Source organism: Mytilus trossulus, chromosome 14 (assembly GCF_036588685.1).
Source record: "Mytilus trossulus isolate FHL-02 chromosome 14, PNRI_Mtr1.1.1.hap1, whole genome shotgun sequence".
NCBI classification, from domain to species: Eukaryota; Metazoa; Mollusca; class Bivalvia; order Mytilida; family Mytilidae; genus Mytilus; species Mytilus trossulus.
The window spans coordinates 3,380,128-3,397,798 of record NC_086386.1 but is presented as its reverse complement, the minus strand read 5'-3'; the positions used below and the strand labels follow the sequence as shown (position 1 = coordinate 3,397,798).

Here is a 17,671-nt window from a genome sequence, read left to right as displayed (position 1 = left end):
TGGTCATGGCAGACATCTTTTATTTATAAGAAAGACAATATAGAAATGACAAATTCAGCATTTAAAAGGTACTCAACTAGTGAAATGACAGTTTCCAAATTCCAACTTGATGTAAGTTTTGTGGTAATACATATTGTGTATAAGTTGCATACCATTTGGTTGAGTCATTTAACTTTGCAGTAATAAGACAGGTGTTGAAATCAATTGGTTTAGGTGTTATAATAGTATCATATAAAATATTTTATGGACCATCAAACAGTAATGTTACTTATGCTAGTAGTCCATATTATTTGTCTTACAGATTCAATGAGGTTTTTCACAAACAGGGCAGTTGTTCCGGTAAAAGTCTTCTTCATTTCTGGTTTTGGTTCACAGTCTGTAAGATGTACATAAAAAATACAGGTGAACATAGGCTTAAATACACCTACATATAATAGAAATCTATAAACAGACAATGGTAATTCCTTATGTTACTTGCCTAGTATAAAAACTTATCAGGAAATATAAAGTACATATTAAAGTTTTTTGAATTCCTGCAAATTGTTTTCACAATGTCAAGGAGAGTTTATAAGTCATAAATATAGCATTGTATAAAGACATAAATGATACATTTAATGCTGTATGTCTGCCTTTTAAAATGAAGGAGTTTATAAAAAAGTGAAACTGCGAGCTACTGCTCACTGATGATACCCCCGCCGCAAGTGGATAATATATTTAATAGTGTTCGGTAAACAGGAAGTTGTCAAGTATTGAATCTGAAAACCCATCACACGGTATAGCTGACTTATATAAATCCTGAAACCAAATTTCAGAAATCCTTGTATTGTAGTTCCTGAGAAAAATGTGACGAAAATTTTCAACTTGGCTATCATGTGTAAAATCATACACGTGTTCGGTAAACAGGAATTTGTTAAGTGATCAATCTGGAAACACATCACACGATATAGCTGACTTAGATAAACCCTGAAACCAAATTTCAGAAATCCTTGTATGGTAGTTGCTGAGAAAAATGCGACAAAAATATTCATGGGACGGACCGACTGACTGACTGACGGAAGGACAGACAGAGGTAAAACAGTATACCCCCCTTTTTTAAAGCGGGGGTATAACAAATTATCAATGAAATGAAAATAACTAGGGATGAATGAAGCAGAAAAAGTTTTGTAGATTTGTTAAGCTTTACTTACATTGATCTGGATTAATTGAATCTTTAACAGGCTTTTCTTCCAATATTCCACCTAAATCTATTGTGTCTGGAATCTTTATATAAAAAAAATATGTGGTTAAATAATATTTCAATTTTATTTTTATTTGATGTCTGGTTAATAATGATATCACTTTTTTAAGGAGTGTTTTCAGCTTTTCTGTGATTTTTTTTATTGACTTCTTACAACAAATTAAAATTGCTGGTTGAAATAACAATTTTAAGATAAATGAAAACAAAATATATATTTTATAATTTATATTTTTTTCTTGAACAGGATAATTATTTTTCTATTTTCAATTAAATTTAAATTGCAGAAGATAAAACATTAATGCATAAAACAATTATGAAGTTTAGTATGTTGATATATAACAAGTTATCTGAAAAAAAAAAGAATGTTTGACAAACAACTGATACTTCACAAAAGGTTAAAAGGGTCTGCTTTTCAAATCCAGAATGGATAAAGTTCTTAGTATACAATTCATGTATATAAAGAAATTTTGGTATACCAATTGCACTTTGATACCAGAGAGGCATGTGCCTATTAATTTAAAACAAGAGGCTCTCAAGAGCCTGTGTGGCTCACCTGTATTTACTGATGCTTTGGAAATCATGTAAATTAAGGTAAAAACATAATTTGGAGCATTAGATCTTTAGATATTATTAGATACTATAATGATATCTAGGATAATAACAAAAAACTGCAAAATTTTCGTACAATAACTAACTCAGGGGCAGAAACCCAACAATGGGTATATGTCTGAAAATTTCAGTGTAGATAAATTCTAATATGATGAATATTTATGTCCACTGTCAGATTGGCTCTAAATGCTTTAGTTTCAGAGATATAAACCAAACACTGCATTTTACCCCTGTTCTATTTTTAGCCATGTCGGCCATGTTGGTTGGAAAGCAAGGTTGTCAGACACATTTTCTAAACTATATACCCTAATGATGATTATGATCAAGTTTGGTTGAATTTGTCTCAGTAGTTTCAGAGGAGAAGATTTTTGTAAAAGGTTACAAAAATTTGTGATATTTAAAAAAAAATTGACTATAAAAGGCAATAACTCCTTAAGGGTCAACTGAAAGTTATGGTCATGTCTGACTTATTTGTAGATCTTAATTTGCCGAAGAATTATTGCTGTTTACAGTTTATCTCTATTAATAATAATATTAAATAATAACAAAAAAACTGCAAAATTTCCATAAAATTATTAATTCAGACGCAGCAACCAACATCTGATTGTCAAATGCTTAAGTCAGAGATGTAAGCCAAAAACTGCATTTTATCCCTATGTTCTATTTTAAGCCATGTTGGTTGGCAGGCGGGGACATGTTCTTTGTTAAACTAGATACCCTAGTGATGGTTGTATCCAAGTTTGGTTAAATTTGGTCCAGTAGTTTCAGGGGAGAAGTTTTTATAAATGTGTAAACTTTTTGCATGGAGAGTTGTCTCATTAGCCATCACTCATACTAAATCTTCATATTTTTATATCATATGAACTTCAAAATTGACATTTACTTACGATATTGTTTTCGCACATCTTGCAAGTGAAAAAATTAGCATCTTCCTTGGCAAGGCTCTCACCAACACAGAAAGGAAGTTTATGGAAGTGTCTACCACAAATTAAACAACCAATCTGCATAAAATATTTGTTTATATAAAAATTATACACAAAATTGAAAATAAAACAATTATATTACGTTGACATCAGTATGTTAAAATCATTACATATAATAAGCAGGTATAGATATTGTAAGACACAATCAAATATAGATTTAAAACATTTAGCTGAGTGCTGGCTTCAACAAATGCCAGAATATACAGTATTAAATAATTTCAATTAATAAAAGCATACTCAATGCTTCCTACGCCACAACAGGGGCAAACAATGAAAATTTTTCCTTGTATATACTGTTAATTTAGAAATTATTACAACTTTTTTAATGCTATGTGATTATTGCAATTATTAAGACTCTCATTCTGATATCTAATACATATATCTCAATACAGATTTAACATGAAATCACAAAAAAAATCATCTCACATTCTTTTTCATTCTTCAAAAAACAGAAGAATAAATGCAGGAATAATTTCTTTATTTACAGTAGTCTGTTGTAAACGAATGTCTTGATTCTATACCATATGATTTTACTTACACAAGGCTGTTCTTGAACATTAAATCCACAGCAGGGACAAGCATCTTTCATATAAACTGCAAGACATTTTTTGGAAGTTTTAATTATTACAAAATTAAAAACAAATAAAAATAAAACAGTCAGAGTTGTTAATTTCAGATCAGCCAAATGGTTGATATATATTTGAATTGAATGCAACAGTTCAACTGCATTTGAGTTTTGAGTGACACTCTTTGTTGAAGAGAGGTTGAGTGTGCTCAGATGGTTCAATTATGAAATAAGGAAAGAATATAATTGAAGTTTACTTGAAAATATGCTGATAACAATGATCATTTGATGGACAAGTTTCAATCAAAAAACAATTTACATTTGTAAAGATCTAATTTTCCAAACAGAATTTGCTGAGAAATTGATGATAAACACTGATATTTTCTGAAATCTCAAGACTGTCACACATTTGTAGAATCTAAATAAAAATGTTCAATGTTTACAAAAATTATATATAAGATGGTAAAAGAAGATTTTATCTCTTCCCCTATAACTGTGGATTATAAAATACTAATTTTAAGGTTGGTCTTTGAAAAAAAATGAGGGATGAATGCATCTGAATTTGTGAAAATTATCAAATATATCCATCAGATTATACAAAAACATACATACAAAGGATTTTTTTTTTAAAGTACTGTACAAGGAGAGAAATACTCTGAAAGTCAATTCTTCATAAGATATTTTAATTTCTATATAATTACCTTCATACAGTAATAAGGTCTCTGCAATTTCTTTCCTTTTTTCCTGGACCTCTATTTGTGTAATGCCTGTTAATTCTTTTTTTGACAGTATTCTCTCTGCAAACTACAATATTTGGCATAACTTATAGTTCATGGTGTTTATTTCACATATTTCCATGAAAATAATAATATGTGAATATCATCATTTATAATTATTTACATATATATTAATATCTCCATATCATCCCTTATTAATAACTGTACAAAGTGGTTGTAATTTGTTGCTGTGTTACATATTTATTTTTGGTTCATATTTTTGTACATTAATTAGGATGTAAGTTTTCTTCTTGAATTGTTTTACATTTGTCATTTAGGGGCCTTTTGTAGCCGACTATGCTGAATGGTCTTTGATCATTCTTGAAGGCTGTATGGTGACCTATTTATTTCTGTGTCTTTTGGTCTTATACATTGATACAATTTTAATTCATTAAAAACATCAAGATGTTGTATCCAAAGCATTTGAATGAATTAAAATAAGCATAACAATTGGAAAAAGATAACAGACTAATTACCATTAAACAATATACACCACAATTGTAACCATCTAACTGCAAAGCATGTTTTTCAACATACAATTTCCATTCTATTGTTTTTTCTGCAAATAAGTGGGTTCTATATGCCAAATAGTCACTGAAAGAAATGAAAAAATGTTGTCAAATCATATAAAAAAAGTCATTTGACCTTCAAAAGAAAACTATATGTTGTCTGCTGTTTTCAAACTGATAATAGAATTATTTTCGTTAGCAATTTTCACTTATTTGACTATATATATAACTATTTTCATGTTGTATACATAGATTTGCAGATCTTATAAAATATTCTGCTGTGCCAGGATCCCATGATAAGCTCCTTGCTTTTTAAAGAATAAAGTTACATAAATCCTCAATGTCATATCAGAAATAGTCCCACATGATGAGGATGGACAGTCAAACAGATGGAGAGACAATGGTTAAACATAATAAGTCCAATAAACAGCCATACAACAATCAATACATAAAATATAAAGTACCTCCAGTTTCTTTGAACTTGATACGCAACTGGTGCCTCGAAACCCATTGGATTGTAAAACTGTATTCGTCCATCAGTTGGTGTTAATATCTAAAAAAAAAAATAATTTAAAAATACAAGTAGAACTGTGAGCTACTGCTCACTGATGATACACCCGTCGAAATATTTTGGTTAACAGGAAGTAGTTGAGTGATAAATCTAAAAAACAACACACGATATGGCTGACTTTTATAGACCCTGAATCCAAATTTCAGATATCCTTGTATTATAGTTCCTGAGAAAAATGTGATCAAAATTTGGGAATGACAGACTGACAAATAGACAACAGAGTTATAACAGTATACCCCCTTTTTAAAGGGGGAGGGGTATAAAAAAAAACTTAGATTTCCAGTGATGACTGCTACATGCTATTCCTAATATCATCTTAAAAGGCAGTAAAAAAAGAAATGAGGGTACATCATGTAAAAAATCAGAAATCAAAATCACAAGAAGCTGACATGCATGTTATTAAATGTCAACTACCACTAGGTCCCAGTGATTCCCTGCTTGATTATACACTCCACATATCATCTCATAATCTGTTAAGATTTTCTAAAAATATATAAAAAAAAAATCTTACATGTAGATAATGGTTTGTTGTTTTTTCTATATAGATTTTAAGTTTTAAGTCTCTTTGTTCCTTGCTATTATTTTGGTTGTTAATCATTAAAAAAAGAAGACAGAATTAAAACAATGCATGTTTTTAACTAGTATATCATGTATGTTTAGCATGTAAAATCATCAATTCAAATTTTTCTCAAAATCCTTTGACTGTAATAAATGTAATATGCTGTATATTATTAGCCCTGGTATGTTATGATAGTGTATCAGCATTGATTTTAACTGAATGTTCATTAAATCAATAGACTTTTACCATTTGGAATAGATTCTGATTTCCAATTGAATCTCCTTTGCATATGTTGGTCATTACTGCAGCAGTTATATGCAAGATATTTCTTCCATTGTCTTGTTGTGCTTGACAAAGTACAGCCAAGTAGGCATCAATAACCTTAATAAAAATGTGATGTTTTTAAAATTTAAATATATCAGCACTTAAATTACTGTTAGAACCTTAGTTTAGGATTATAGTATTTATAATTCTTAAAGAATATACAGTTTTCAATTGTTACCACTTTAATGCAGGTATTAGTATAGTATTACACCATCAAAGTCATAACATTCTTCCACACCTTGAAGTGAATATAGTATATACATTAAAACTAGTATGTATCTTCAATACAAAATGTTGTTAAAAAAAGTCATTAAAATATCCATCAATTTTACCCTTTTAGATCTTTTGAAGGCACCTACTAATGATCAATCCTACAAAGAAAGTTTGCATTAAACCACATCCATTGAAATTAAAAATTTAAAAAAAATCAAAAAAATCTATAGTTTCTATGAAAATTAGGGCCTCCATGGCCATTTTCAATTTTCAATGTCCACCAAAGTAAAAAAAAATCATGATCTTGATAGGTTTCAACTCAAAAATGTAATATATAAAATATTAGAATTAATCTGGAATATTTGAATATTTTAAAACTTACCTGATCAGTTAACCAACGATTCCCAAAAAGTGATGCGATATCAATGTCTGTTACATTTACCCCATAAACCTTGGCCAGAATATAATGGGATGCATTTCCAATTGACTGAATTTTTCTCAACAAGTCAGTTGCTGAAATTATACAAAAGTATACAAATGATAAAGTTGAATTCCAATTTCATTAATACTTCACAGACACAGATCTCAAAAATTACAATATCATAACCCAGGCAGGCCATGTGTAAATTTCCAACAAATCTATGGCTTATAAATTTATGAATTATTTTCAAAGAAGTATATTGTCAACTAACATTGATAGATTGTAAGAATCAAAAACATCTAGCACTATAATTTAATCGTGTGAAAAATTTCAAAATGCATTACTGTGCCTACACCATCATTTATTTGTTTTGGAAAATATAAATTATTGTTAGAACAATTTAAAAATTCATACTTACCATTTCTTCTATCTATTTCTGTGAGGCTGATTGTCATTGAATCCTTTGACTCTTCATTGCCTAGCCCTAAAAATTCAATGGCAGCTGTAGTATTCATTTTCTGTTAAATTCTTTTATGCATTAGCAGGTTTGTTCCTTGAACCATATATCAAATAATAGAAGTATGTGCTGTTTTACATTTCCCAACTGCTTGTTAATAAATCTTTCTTTTAACTCTTGAAATGTCTGTCCTTGGCAAATGATTTGTAAATTCAGAAATTATTCAATGTCCTTTTAGACTAAAATGAGATATTATTTTTTGTGATATCCTGAAAAATCCTTTTTGATTCATATAAAAGATTTCAAATTGGAAGTTTTTTAATTATTGCAGTTTATAACCCTGTTGCATTTTTTGCAATAATAAAAACATCAATTTTTTTTTTATAATTTTCAGTACCGTATTTCTCCACTCTCAATAGTTACATTTTACTGTAACTTGACTGTTAGTGTTGCTCTCCACCGATTGCAACTTATGGTTTTATATAACAAATTGCAATTTGCTTAGAATTGTAAATGAGTTGCAATAGTCATAGAGCAGTAATAACTAACAGTCAAGTCAGTGTAATCAATTAAAAAGTTCAGAAAGACTCAAGCTTTATCAAAATTATATATGTATTGTAGTACACTTATATGAATGTAGGAATATATGATTTCCATTAGAAATTCATTAAAAAAAACCTTATAGAATGAAATTAATGTGCATAGGCTATTCTCATATTTTTTAGTAGGGGACATAAATGTTGATCTATCTGATTACATATATCATGTAAGTTTTTATATTACCATTTTTTTGAGAATATATGCTAAAAGAATTATAAGATAAGAAAAGGAAGGTAACACAACAATCCTCAATGAATGATCGAGAAAAGATCATTTACAATATAAGATCAAACACTCTACAATGATTCTCATATTTTTACACAATAATTGATAAATGTAAGATTTGTCTCCCTTAATTCTTTGTACAATTATAAAAGGGTAACTAAATTCAAACAATGTATAACTATTACCTGCAGAATATACATTTGAACTCATTTTAACCGGTGATAGTGTCTTTGCGTACTTTCTCCAATGTGGTCTTCGCATAAATGGCACTTTTTTTATGCTTGCAGATCTCTTGGTAAGACGTCTTGTGAAATTGCCTGCAATTTGAATTAAAGTTAATAAGCATTTAATATTGCTTCAACTGTTCTACATTACTCAAATTAATCAAAAGGCTGTCTTAAAGACGGTTAACCAGATTTTTATTACATTAAATTGTGTCTTGCCATTTTCCAATCTTTCAAAAGCCATAACTTCCAAACAGTCAAGGTAGCACACAATTAAAACTAAACAAACCATAGATACTTATGAACATGAACATCTATGCTAAAACACATTTAATCTCAAATTTCTTTATACATGAAATAATTTTAGTGTAAGAAGCACTTTTACACACTTTAATTTGAAGTGTTTATATTTATGCCCTCAATACTATAGAAAGTACCAGGACATTATGTTTGCCGGTCTGTGTGTCCATCTATTAATCATGTTCATTTATCCTGTATTAGGTCAAAGTTTTGGTCAAGGTGAAGCAGCATCAACTTTAAACCAGATGCTCCGCAGGGCGTAGCTTTATACGACCGCAGAGGTTGAACCCTGAACGGTTGGGGCAAGTATGGACACAACATTCAAGCTGGATTCCACTCTAAATTTGGATTGTGATTAAATAGTTGACACAGCATAGGTTTCTGACACAGAATGAATGTATTCAAATGAACTTAAAATTTTTGTTTTCTCTTAGAGCAATTCACTATGCTGTTGAATATTAATCCTCTCAAAAAAATGTTTGAAGAAATTTTCTTTTTATTTATGAAATTTCAAATGAGAAAAATTGAACCCAATTATTTATTCACATCCCCCTTTCCCTTATTCCAAAACTAATATCAATTAAAATATTCTAATGGAGTTTGCAACAACTACTACTCATTTAAATACATCATAAAATATTAAGATGTAAAAAAACTGCTTGTTATCACTGAATGGTAAAGATTATTTAAATTTACCAGTTGGTAGTAAATAGTGAATATACATTGTATATTGTATATAACAAAGATTTAAGTTGATTCCGGACAAAGAAAGATAACTCCAATTAAAAAAAATTCTTGCAGATATTTCTTGCTTACTATACTGGACAAAGAAAGATAACTCTTAATTAAAAAAAAATTTGCTATTTCACAATATTGTGAAATTAGATATTTCTTGCCATTGCACAATACTGTGCAATTGAAAAGACTTGCTATTGCACAATACTTAATATAATAATTTTAGATCCTGATTTGGACCAACTTGAAAACTGGGCCCATAATCAAAAATCTAAGTACATGTTTAGATTCAGCATATCAAAGAGGCCCAAGAATTTAATTTTTGTTAAAATCAAACTTAGTTTAATTTTGGACCCTTTGCACTTTAATTTAGACCAATTTTAAAACTGGGCCAAAAATTAAGAATCTACATACACAGTTAGATTTGGCATATCAAAGAACCCCAATTATTCAATTTTTGATGAAATCAAACAATGTTTAATTTTGGACCTCGATTTGGGCCAACTTGAAAACTGGGCCAATAATCAAAAATCTAAGTACATTTTTAGATTCAGCATATCAAAGAACCCCAAGGTTTCAATTTTTGTTAAAATCAAACTAAGTTTAATTTTGGACCCTTTGGACCTTAATGTAGACCAATTTGAAAACGGTACCAAAAATTAAGAATCTACAAACACAGTTAGATTCGGCATATTAAAGAACCCCAATTATTCAATTTTGATGAAATCAAACAAAGTTTAATTTTGGACCCTTTGGGCCCCTTTTTCCTTAACTGTTGGGACCAAAACTCCCAAAATCAATACCAACCTTCCTTTTATAGTCATAAACCTTATGTTTAAATTTCATAGATTTCTATTTACTTATACTAACGCTATGGTGCGAAAACCACGAAAAATGCTTATTTGGGTCCCTTTTTGGCCCCTAATTCCTAAACTGTTGGGACCGAAACTCCCAAAATCAATACCAACCTTCCTTTTGTGGTCATAAACATTGTGTTTAAATTTCATTGATTTCTATTCACTTTAACTAAAGTTATTGTGCGAAAACCAAGAATAATGCTTATTTGGGCCCTTTTTTGGCCCCTAATTCCTAAACTGTTGAAACCAAAACTCCCAAAATCAATCCCAACCTTTCTTTTGTGGTCATAAACCTTGTGTCAAAATTTCATAGATTTCTATTAACTTAAACTAAAGTTATAGTGCGAAAACCAAGAAAATGCTTATTTGGGCCCTTTTTGGCCCCTAATTCCTAAAATGTTGGGACCAAAACTCCCAAAATCAATACCAGCCTTCCTTTTATGGTCATAAACCTTGTGTTAAAATTTCAGAGATTTCTATTCACTTTTACTAAAGTTAGAGTGCGAAAACTAAAAGTATTCGGACGACGACGACGACGACGACGACGACGACGACGACGACGACGACGACGACGACGCCAACGTGATAGCAATATACGACGAAAATTTTTTCAAAATTTGCGGTCGTATAAAAACTTATTACACCTGTTCCTTACTGCTTTTTAATTGCTTTTTTCCTAGCAGATCTTTTTAATACAAACTGTTCTTGACATTTTAGATAGGTGATCATTAAAATCAACAATTTAATCATAATTTTATCCCAAAAAAATTGTACGGGGAACTTACTTTTTTTTTGCTGAAGGTTGTTTTTCTGCTTTCTACTTATGGTCTTCTTTTTGGTAGCAGGCAAATTTAATCGTAGACCATTTTGATGAGGTGCTTCCATTTCCGTTTCCTTTACCAACACTGCCAGTCTATTATTTAACTCCTCTAGGTATTGGCTGTTATTAATACAAAATAAATTAGATGTAATTTGTTTAATGTTGTCTAAACATAAGTTTCGAGCTTTGGAAGAGGAATTTTCTACTGTGTTATCTCTGCAAGCAGTTGAATCTTGTTGGCATTCATCTTTCATTGAGCTGCTTGCATTGTTAACAATCAGTGTTTCTGTTCTATTTGTTTCCAGAAGTCCAAAATCAATGTTGAAATGAGGGGTTGCTTTGTAGTACTCTGGCAGTGTATTCCAATCTTTGTTTGGCATGTTCATCATGACTGCCAGCATATGCTTACATGGCCAGTGATGTTTTCTCCAATCTGGACATGAACATTTTGGTAAATCATCATTGAGTCTAACTTGGTATAAATTGTCAGACTCAACACTTCTAACCAGCAGATCATGGTTAACTTCTTCCATATTTTCAATGGGGATCAGTGTAGCCGCAGGTGGAATTCTGGCTAAACAATGGTCAACAAATTTTCTTGGACGGCTTCTTAAAAACTCTGGAACATCATTAGAATACTTTCTATAGTTATCCAAGGACTGAATGTTGTATTCTTTATACCTGGAAAATAGAACCATCCTTAATGATGAATGGGATTTGGTAAATAAGATAGAATGACATTTTATAACATTAGTTTTCAAATAAAACGAAAAAAGTGAATTAACAAAATTAAAAAATATTTGAACTTTTGACTTGTGAGTTTCATCCAATCTATTTGATTTAATTAAAATTGTGTAAAAAGTATTAATTTGAAATACAGTAAAACAAGAATGTGTCCAAAGTACATGGATGCCCCACTCGCACTATCATTTTCCATGTTCAATGGACTGTGAAATTGGATAAAAAATATAATTAGGCATTCAAATTAGAAAGATAATATCATAGGGAACATGTGTACTAAGTTTCAAGTTGATTGGATTTCAACTTCATCAAAAACTAACTTGACCAAAAACTATAACCTGAAACATGCACTTTCATTTTCTATGTTAGGTGGACCGTGAAATTGGGGTCAAAAGTTTAATTTGGCCTTCAAATTAGAAAGATCATATCATGGGGAACATGTTTACTAAGTTTCAAGTTGATTGGACTTTAACTTCATCTAAAACTACCTTGACCAAAAACTTTAACCTGAAGCGGGACAGACGGACGAACGAACGGATGGACAGACAAACGAACATACGAACGGACGCACAGACCAGAAAACATAATGCCCCATCTACTATCGTAGGTGGGGCATTAAAAGTATTACTTTGAGATACAATCAAAACAACTTAAGGAATGGGCAAACATGGTCTCTGAATAAAAATCAACAATTTGAATAACAGGAACTGTTCATGTGCATTAATATTTACTGTATTCATGGTATTGGTGTAATCAGCTTCTCTAACTTTGATTTAACTAAGAATTGAAAGCTTTCTTTTGTAATTTTATTGGTGTAAAAGCATTGACAGAAACACACACATAATGTCAGAAGGATAGAACACTTCATTCTTAAAATGTGCTTCAATCAACCTTTTTAAAACATTATTAGATTACAAAAGAGATATTCATAATACAATATACCAACAAAATAAAACTGACCAAAAATTAACATTGTTTTAAACAAATATATGCAGTCAATAATTGCATTAAGTACGTATTCCCTAACTACTAATAAATAATGAGAGTAATCATTTTGGGGATTTAAAGTGGCTGCAAATGGTCTCAAACAATAAATTAATTTCTTATCAGAGTAAAAAATACCTCTCATAACTATCTGGTAAGTATTTGGTTACCAATGATGTCACCATACTTGACAGAGATTTATCTATATACTCTGTCAAGTAGTTTTCCTTGAGTTCTTTGTGTTGTCTTTCAAGGCCATTGGTTGTATTCACTCTGATGTTAAAGAGTGAATTTCTGAAAAGTTTTGACCATCTCTGAAAAATTTATAATAAACAGACACCTAATAACATTGTGTAATAAACAACTTTTCAATTGTATAAAATGTGTGATAATGTTGCAAGTTATTTGAACTGTTCAACTGTTGATAATATAAAAATAAGAAGATGTGGTATGATTGACAATGAGACAACTCTCCACCACAGATGCATAATCAATGAGAAGACTAGACACACAACACAATATTTATAATGAAGTATTACCACATCTGTAGTTCATGTTAACATTACAACAATCTTATTTTATATTTTAAGTACATATCTTTGATTATAACAGCTATAAAACTTGGTTATAATTTTGTCAAAATTGTAGCTACTATCCCTTTTATATACCTGTACTATTCAAAAAAATTAAGCTGGTGGTAATTGGTGTCAAAATTTAAATTTTAAATTAACAAACCTTGCAGTTCAGGAGCCATTTGTTTTCGAGCCAATTTCTCAAGGAGACCTTTGCCTTGAAAATATCACTGCTTCTTAATTGTTGCAAAGCATTTGCATATGACTCTGCAGAATCAGCATCAGCTATTTCTCTTAACCTGAAAGTAAAATTATTCAATCAAATCATTTGAAAAAATATGTAACTAATTCATGTAACTAACAAACGGATATGTCACATTTTGATAACTTTGAAATTTTTGTCTTACTGGTGCATTCCAGAATTTATTCACAACTGACTGTATGACAAAATCAATAAATGTTTCCTAATTGAGGGCTATATTTTCAGGGAGCCTACTTTCGTTTAAACATGGTCATTTTCCATTTATGCACTCTAAAAGAATTGTCATGGATTGAAAACTGTTACTCATAGTCATGTGCTGTATGCAAACTAAATACTTACAGTTCATCTATAAAAGCATGCAAAGCAAACCATTGATCAACTTGCTTGCTGTGATAGTTTGGATGTTTGTAAACAACAGGTAGGTAGTTTGTTTACTATATACTGGCATTTGATTGGACAATAAACATTAACTTCAATTTATGTCCAATCAAATCCCAGTATATATTGAAACTCCACCTACCTATTGTTTGCAACCATCCAAGCAAACATAGTAAGCAAGCCGACCAAAGTTTTGTTTTGCATGCTTTTATAGAAGAGCTGTATTGATTGTTGGAAATATAATTAAACATCTTAACGTTTGTATGTTGCTGGTAAAATGCAATAAGTAACATTGAATTTTAACCATCATGTAGCATCAACTACATTATATAATTTAGTATTTTTTTATGAGTTCAGAAGTACATGTGACAATAAATATATCTTTTTAACTTTATAAATAAGCATTACATTTTTTTAATTTCATCTTTCTCATCAATGCAATCATGCTTAATTTCTCTTAGCCATCTGTGCCAGGCTTGTTCCCTATGGAAGTCACAAAGATACACCATTAAACCTAAAACATACAAATTGTTCTATTCAATTACAAAGTTAAAATATTATTAGGCTATGTATTTAGGTGCTCAATGGCACACTTCAAAAGAATCTTTTACATAAATCAACACATCTAAACACTTGATAACTAAGTAACATGCATTCATACTGTAATTTGCAACTGACATAAACAATAAATTCACTTTTATAAAATCAATGTAAGGAGTTAACTATATGGTTTTATGTCGTGTAAAAAAAAAATTTATTTAAAAGGAATAAAATTCTTTTGAAATATCAGCTAATAATTGTAATAAGGAATTTAAAGTAAGATGCAACAAGGTAGACCAACCATATAATTGCAGTAAAATTATCTATTTTGTATTTTATTTTCATATAAGTGTTTTTAAAAACCATATATGCCAGAATATAAAAAGTTTTTACTTTTACAATGTGATTTATAAACTTTCAAAAACAATGCAGGTTTTCTCTTTCTGATAGTTAGTTCATCAAATTATTAGAAATAAAGTAGTAATTATACTAAATTATTTCTCTAAAATATCAATTAAAATAAGAACACTGAATGTAACACTGTACACTATATCAGTGGCAGATCCAAAGGGTCCTGGTGTAGGACACCCCTTTTTTTAGGATAATAAATGCATTTGAATGGGAGTATAAAGTTGAAATCCCTCTTTACTCCTTTTTTGAAATTGGCTGGATCTGCCCCTGACTTTATATATATATATATAACATATATATTGAAACACTAAGCCACCAATCAGAAAAGTATAAAGATGACAATATTAAAGCTGAAAGATTTCCATAATGTGTCCATTTTATGATAACTGGAACTGAAAATCATAAGTATTAAAATGTATGAAATTTATACTCTTAAGGAAAACAATAAGGGAAATTGAATTTTTGATTATAATATTTAAAAAATTTTAAGAACTGAAACAATGGTAAAACTAATAATAAATTAATCAGGGAAAATAACACTATCCTAATTCTTTATCCAAACTATAAGTTTACCTTCAATGTATATGTATACAACATTATAATAACTTTCAGCCATATTATGAAGTATTGACATGAAAATGTGCTCTTCATGATATAAAGAAAAGAGCATAAATCTAAAGAAAAATAATAAGCAGGTGATATAAACAAAAGCTTGTGTGATTAAAAAAAGCTTGTACAATGTATGTTCAGGATGTATGTATGTACGTATGTGAATATATAGTGATATAAATGCCAGTACAACAATTAAAAAGCACAACCACCCACTTACCAAATCATACGTACCAACAAGTAGAGGATATAATCTAGAAACAAAATTAAAAATTTAAGCAATGCATTGATATTCAAAAATTAAAGTTAATCATAAATTCAGGAAATGATCAATAGTTTGTATAATATTTTCAATTTGCATAAAATCCACTTATTCTGAATAGTTATGCTGATTTTGCAAAAAAAATCTTTTTTTTTATTAAAGTAAATATATGTTAGTAGTGATATCGAAGGTAATTTGTAAAACATGAAATTGATAATTCAGTTACAATGTTTCATGAATTTTTCCTGAGTTTACCTTCAAATGTTTGTTCAAGCGCCCAAATTTCTCTCAAATCAAAATCACACATGAAATATTTGGGCTTCCACATGGGATTCCAATCTCTCAATTTAATGAGTGCCTCTTGAATGGTGTAGCGATTCTCATTAGCAACTATAAAAGACGCTACAACACTATATCCAACATTTGTATTGACGCAAACCAAGAACAGAGGAAGGTCATATCTCGATGTTTTATATGTTGCATCCAACAAGCAAATCTCCTGGCCATAAATATTTAGAAGCCTCTTCTGTGTTTCCGATTGATGAACAAAAAGAAACTGGGGAACTTCCTCAACATCATCATTACTTTTTTCTTTTTGTTTACCATCTGATCTGCATATTGTAAGAGAAAAAGAAAGAATAAGAAACACCACTTGGCATTGCAGTCTCTCATTTACATCAAGCTAACACTAATTTTTTTTCACAAAGAGCATACTTATTGTCAAAGGAAGAACTTTAGAGACCCTCCTATATCTATTAATTTGAGAAATGGATTAAGGTAACCAAGATATGTTACTGTATACTGGAATTCTAATAGCATAAAGGAAATCTATCAAACATAAAGGATGTGTCCTCAAATATTTTTGGATATCTTCCCAACAAAACTTACAATATCATAAACTTCAATCTCCTATAAACAAAGTAAAAAGACAGAAAGCATCAAAAACGCATTGATAATCTTTCCTATTTCTTATATTCATAAGGTAACTAATAATTCTCACCCCAGTCTTAAAAAAAAAGTATCCAATGTATATTCAGCCTCCCATTTCCTCACCAGACATTGTAAATTCTGTTGATCATTCTTTGAAAACCTGAAAAAAAATCATAAATACAAATTTCTTACTTTTTAAACTCTATTAGGATCTGGTTGTCTGACAACAACAACGCAGATGATGACAACATCATACCATTAAACAATCCAAAAAAATGTTTTGTGTTTTTTATAAATGGTATCCCCCTTTTGCAAAAGACTTCATTCTTGAACCATATCATCGACAATATTCAGATGATATATTATAGAAAATATTGGAATGATTTATCATGTTTATAGGGGAAAAAATGAAGAAAAAAAAATGATAAGAACTAGAGGCTCTAAAGAGCCTGTGTGGATCATCTCAGTCTTTGTGCATATTTAACAAAGGACACAGATAAATTCATGACAGAATTATGTTTTGGTGTTGGTGATGTGTTTGTGGATCTTACTTTACAATCTTGCTGCTTACAATTATCTCTATCTATAATGAAATTGGCCCAGAAGTGACAGTGGGAAATATTTTGTAAAAATTGTTAAAAATTTATAAACATTGTTAAAAAATTAATTTAAAGAACATTAGTTCCTTAAGGGGTCACTTGACCACTTTGATCAATAAGTAATGGAAGAATTCACATATATTGAAAACATTCAATGAGCAACATTACAACCTATTGATTTTATGTGTATTCAGGGACTTTCTATACTAACGGGACTCATTTCTTTCGATACCACTGAACAAAACACTTGGTTTCGTATCTCTGATATAGGAACCTACTAGCTATTTGCTTATTTCACAGTACATATTTGTTAATATAAAATCTGATTAATATCAATTTACCATGACAAAAAATATAAGATTGAGACGTATCGTTTTGAAGAACACTCCAGTCGTGTA

At 29.9% G+C, this 17,671-nt stretch overlaps 3 protein-coding genes across 3 annotated transcripts; all 3 read right to left on the bottom strand.

Annotated features, from left to right (window-relative positions):
• Positions 1-106: 106 nt before the first annotated feature.
• LOC134695632 (uncharacterized) lies at positions 107-6,184 on the bottom strand. Its single transcript, XM_063556946.1, has 9 exons — positions 6,056-6,184; positions 5,665-5,733; positions 5,144-5,232; positions 4,647-4,764; positions 4,096-4,198; positions 3,368-3,423; positions 2,734-2,847; positions 1,188-1,260; positions 107-376 (listed from the first exon to the last, which is right to left on the bottom strand). The coding sequence occupies exons 1-9, from the start codon at positions 6,107-6,109 to the stop codon at positions 252-254; spliced, it is 801 nt and encodes a 266-aa protein (XP_063413016.1). The 5' UTR covers positions 6,110-6,184; the 3' UTR covers positions 107-251.
• A 154-nt stretch (positions 6,185-6,338) lies between these two features.
• Positions 6,339-8,360, bottom strand: LOC134696805 (uncharacterized). Its single transcript, XM_063558760.1, has 4 exons — positions 8,235-8,360; positions 7,186-7,251; positions 6,729-6,859; positions 6,339-6,371 (listed from the first exon to the last, which is right to left on the bottom strand). Exons 1-4 carry the CDS (start codon positions 8,308-8,310, stop codon positions 6,339-6,341), a joined length of 306 nt encoding a protein of 101 aa, XP_063414830.1. The 5' UTR covers positions 8,311-8,360.
• A 2,456-nt stretch (positions 8,361-10,816) lies between these two features.
• LOC134696804 (uncharacterized) lies at positions 10,817-16,836 on the bottom strand. Its single transcript, XM_063558758.1, has 7 exons — positions 16,745-16,836; positions 16,000-16,355; positions 15,703-15,736; positions 14,331-14,436; positions 13,446-13,581; positions 12,849-13,024; positions 10,817-11,666 (listed from the first exon to the last, which is right to left on the bottom strand). Exons 4-7 carry the CDS (start codon positions 14,429-14,431, stop codon positions 10,817-10,819), a joined length of 1,263 nt encoding a protein of 420 aa, XP_063414828.1. The 5' UTR covers positions 14,432-14,436; positions 15,703-15,736; positions 16,000-16,355; positions 16,745-16,836.
• Between the last annotated feature and the right edge of the window lie 835 nt (positions 16,837-17,671).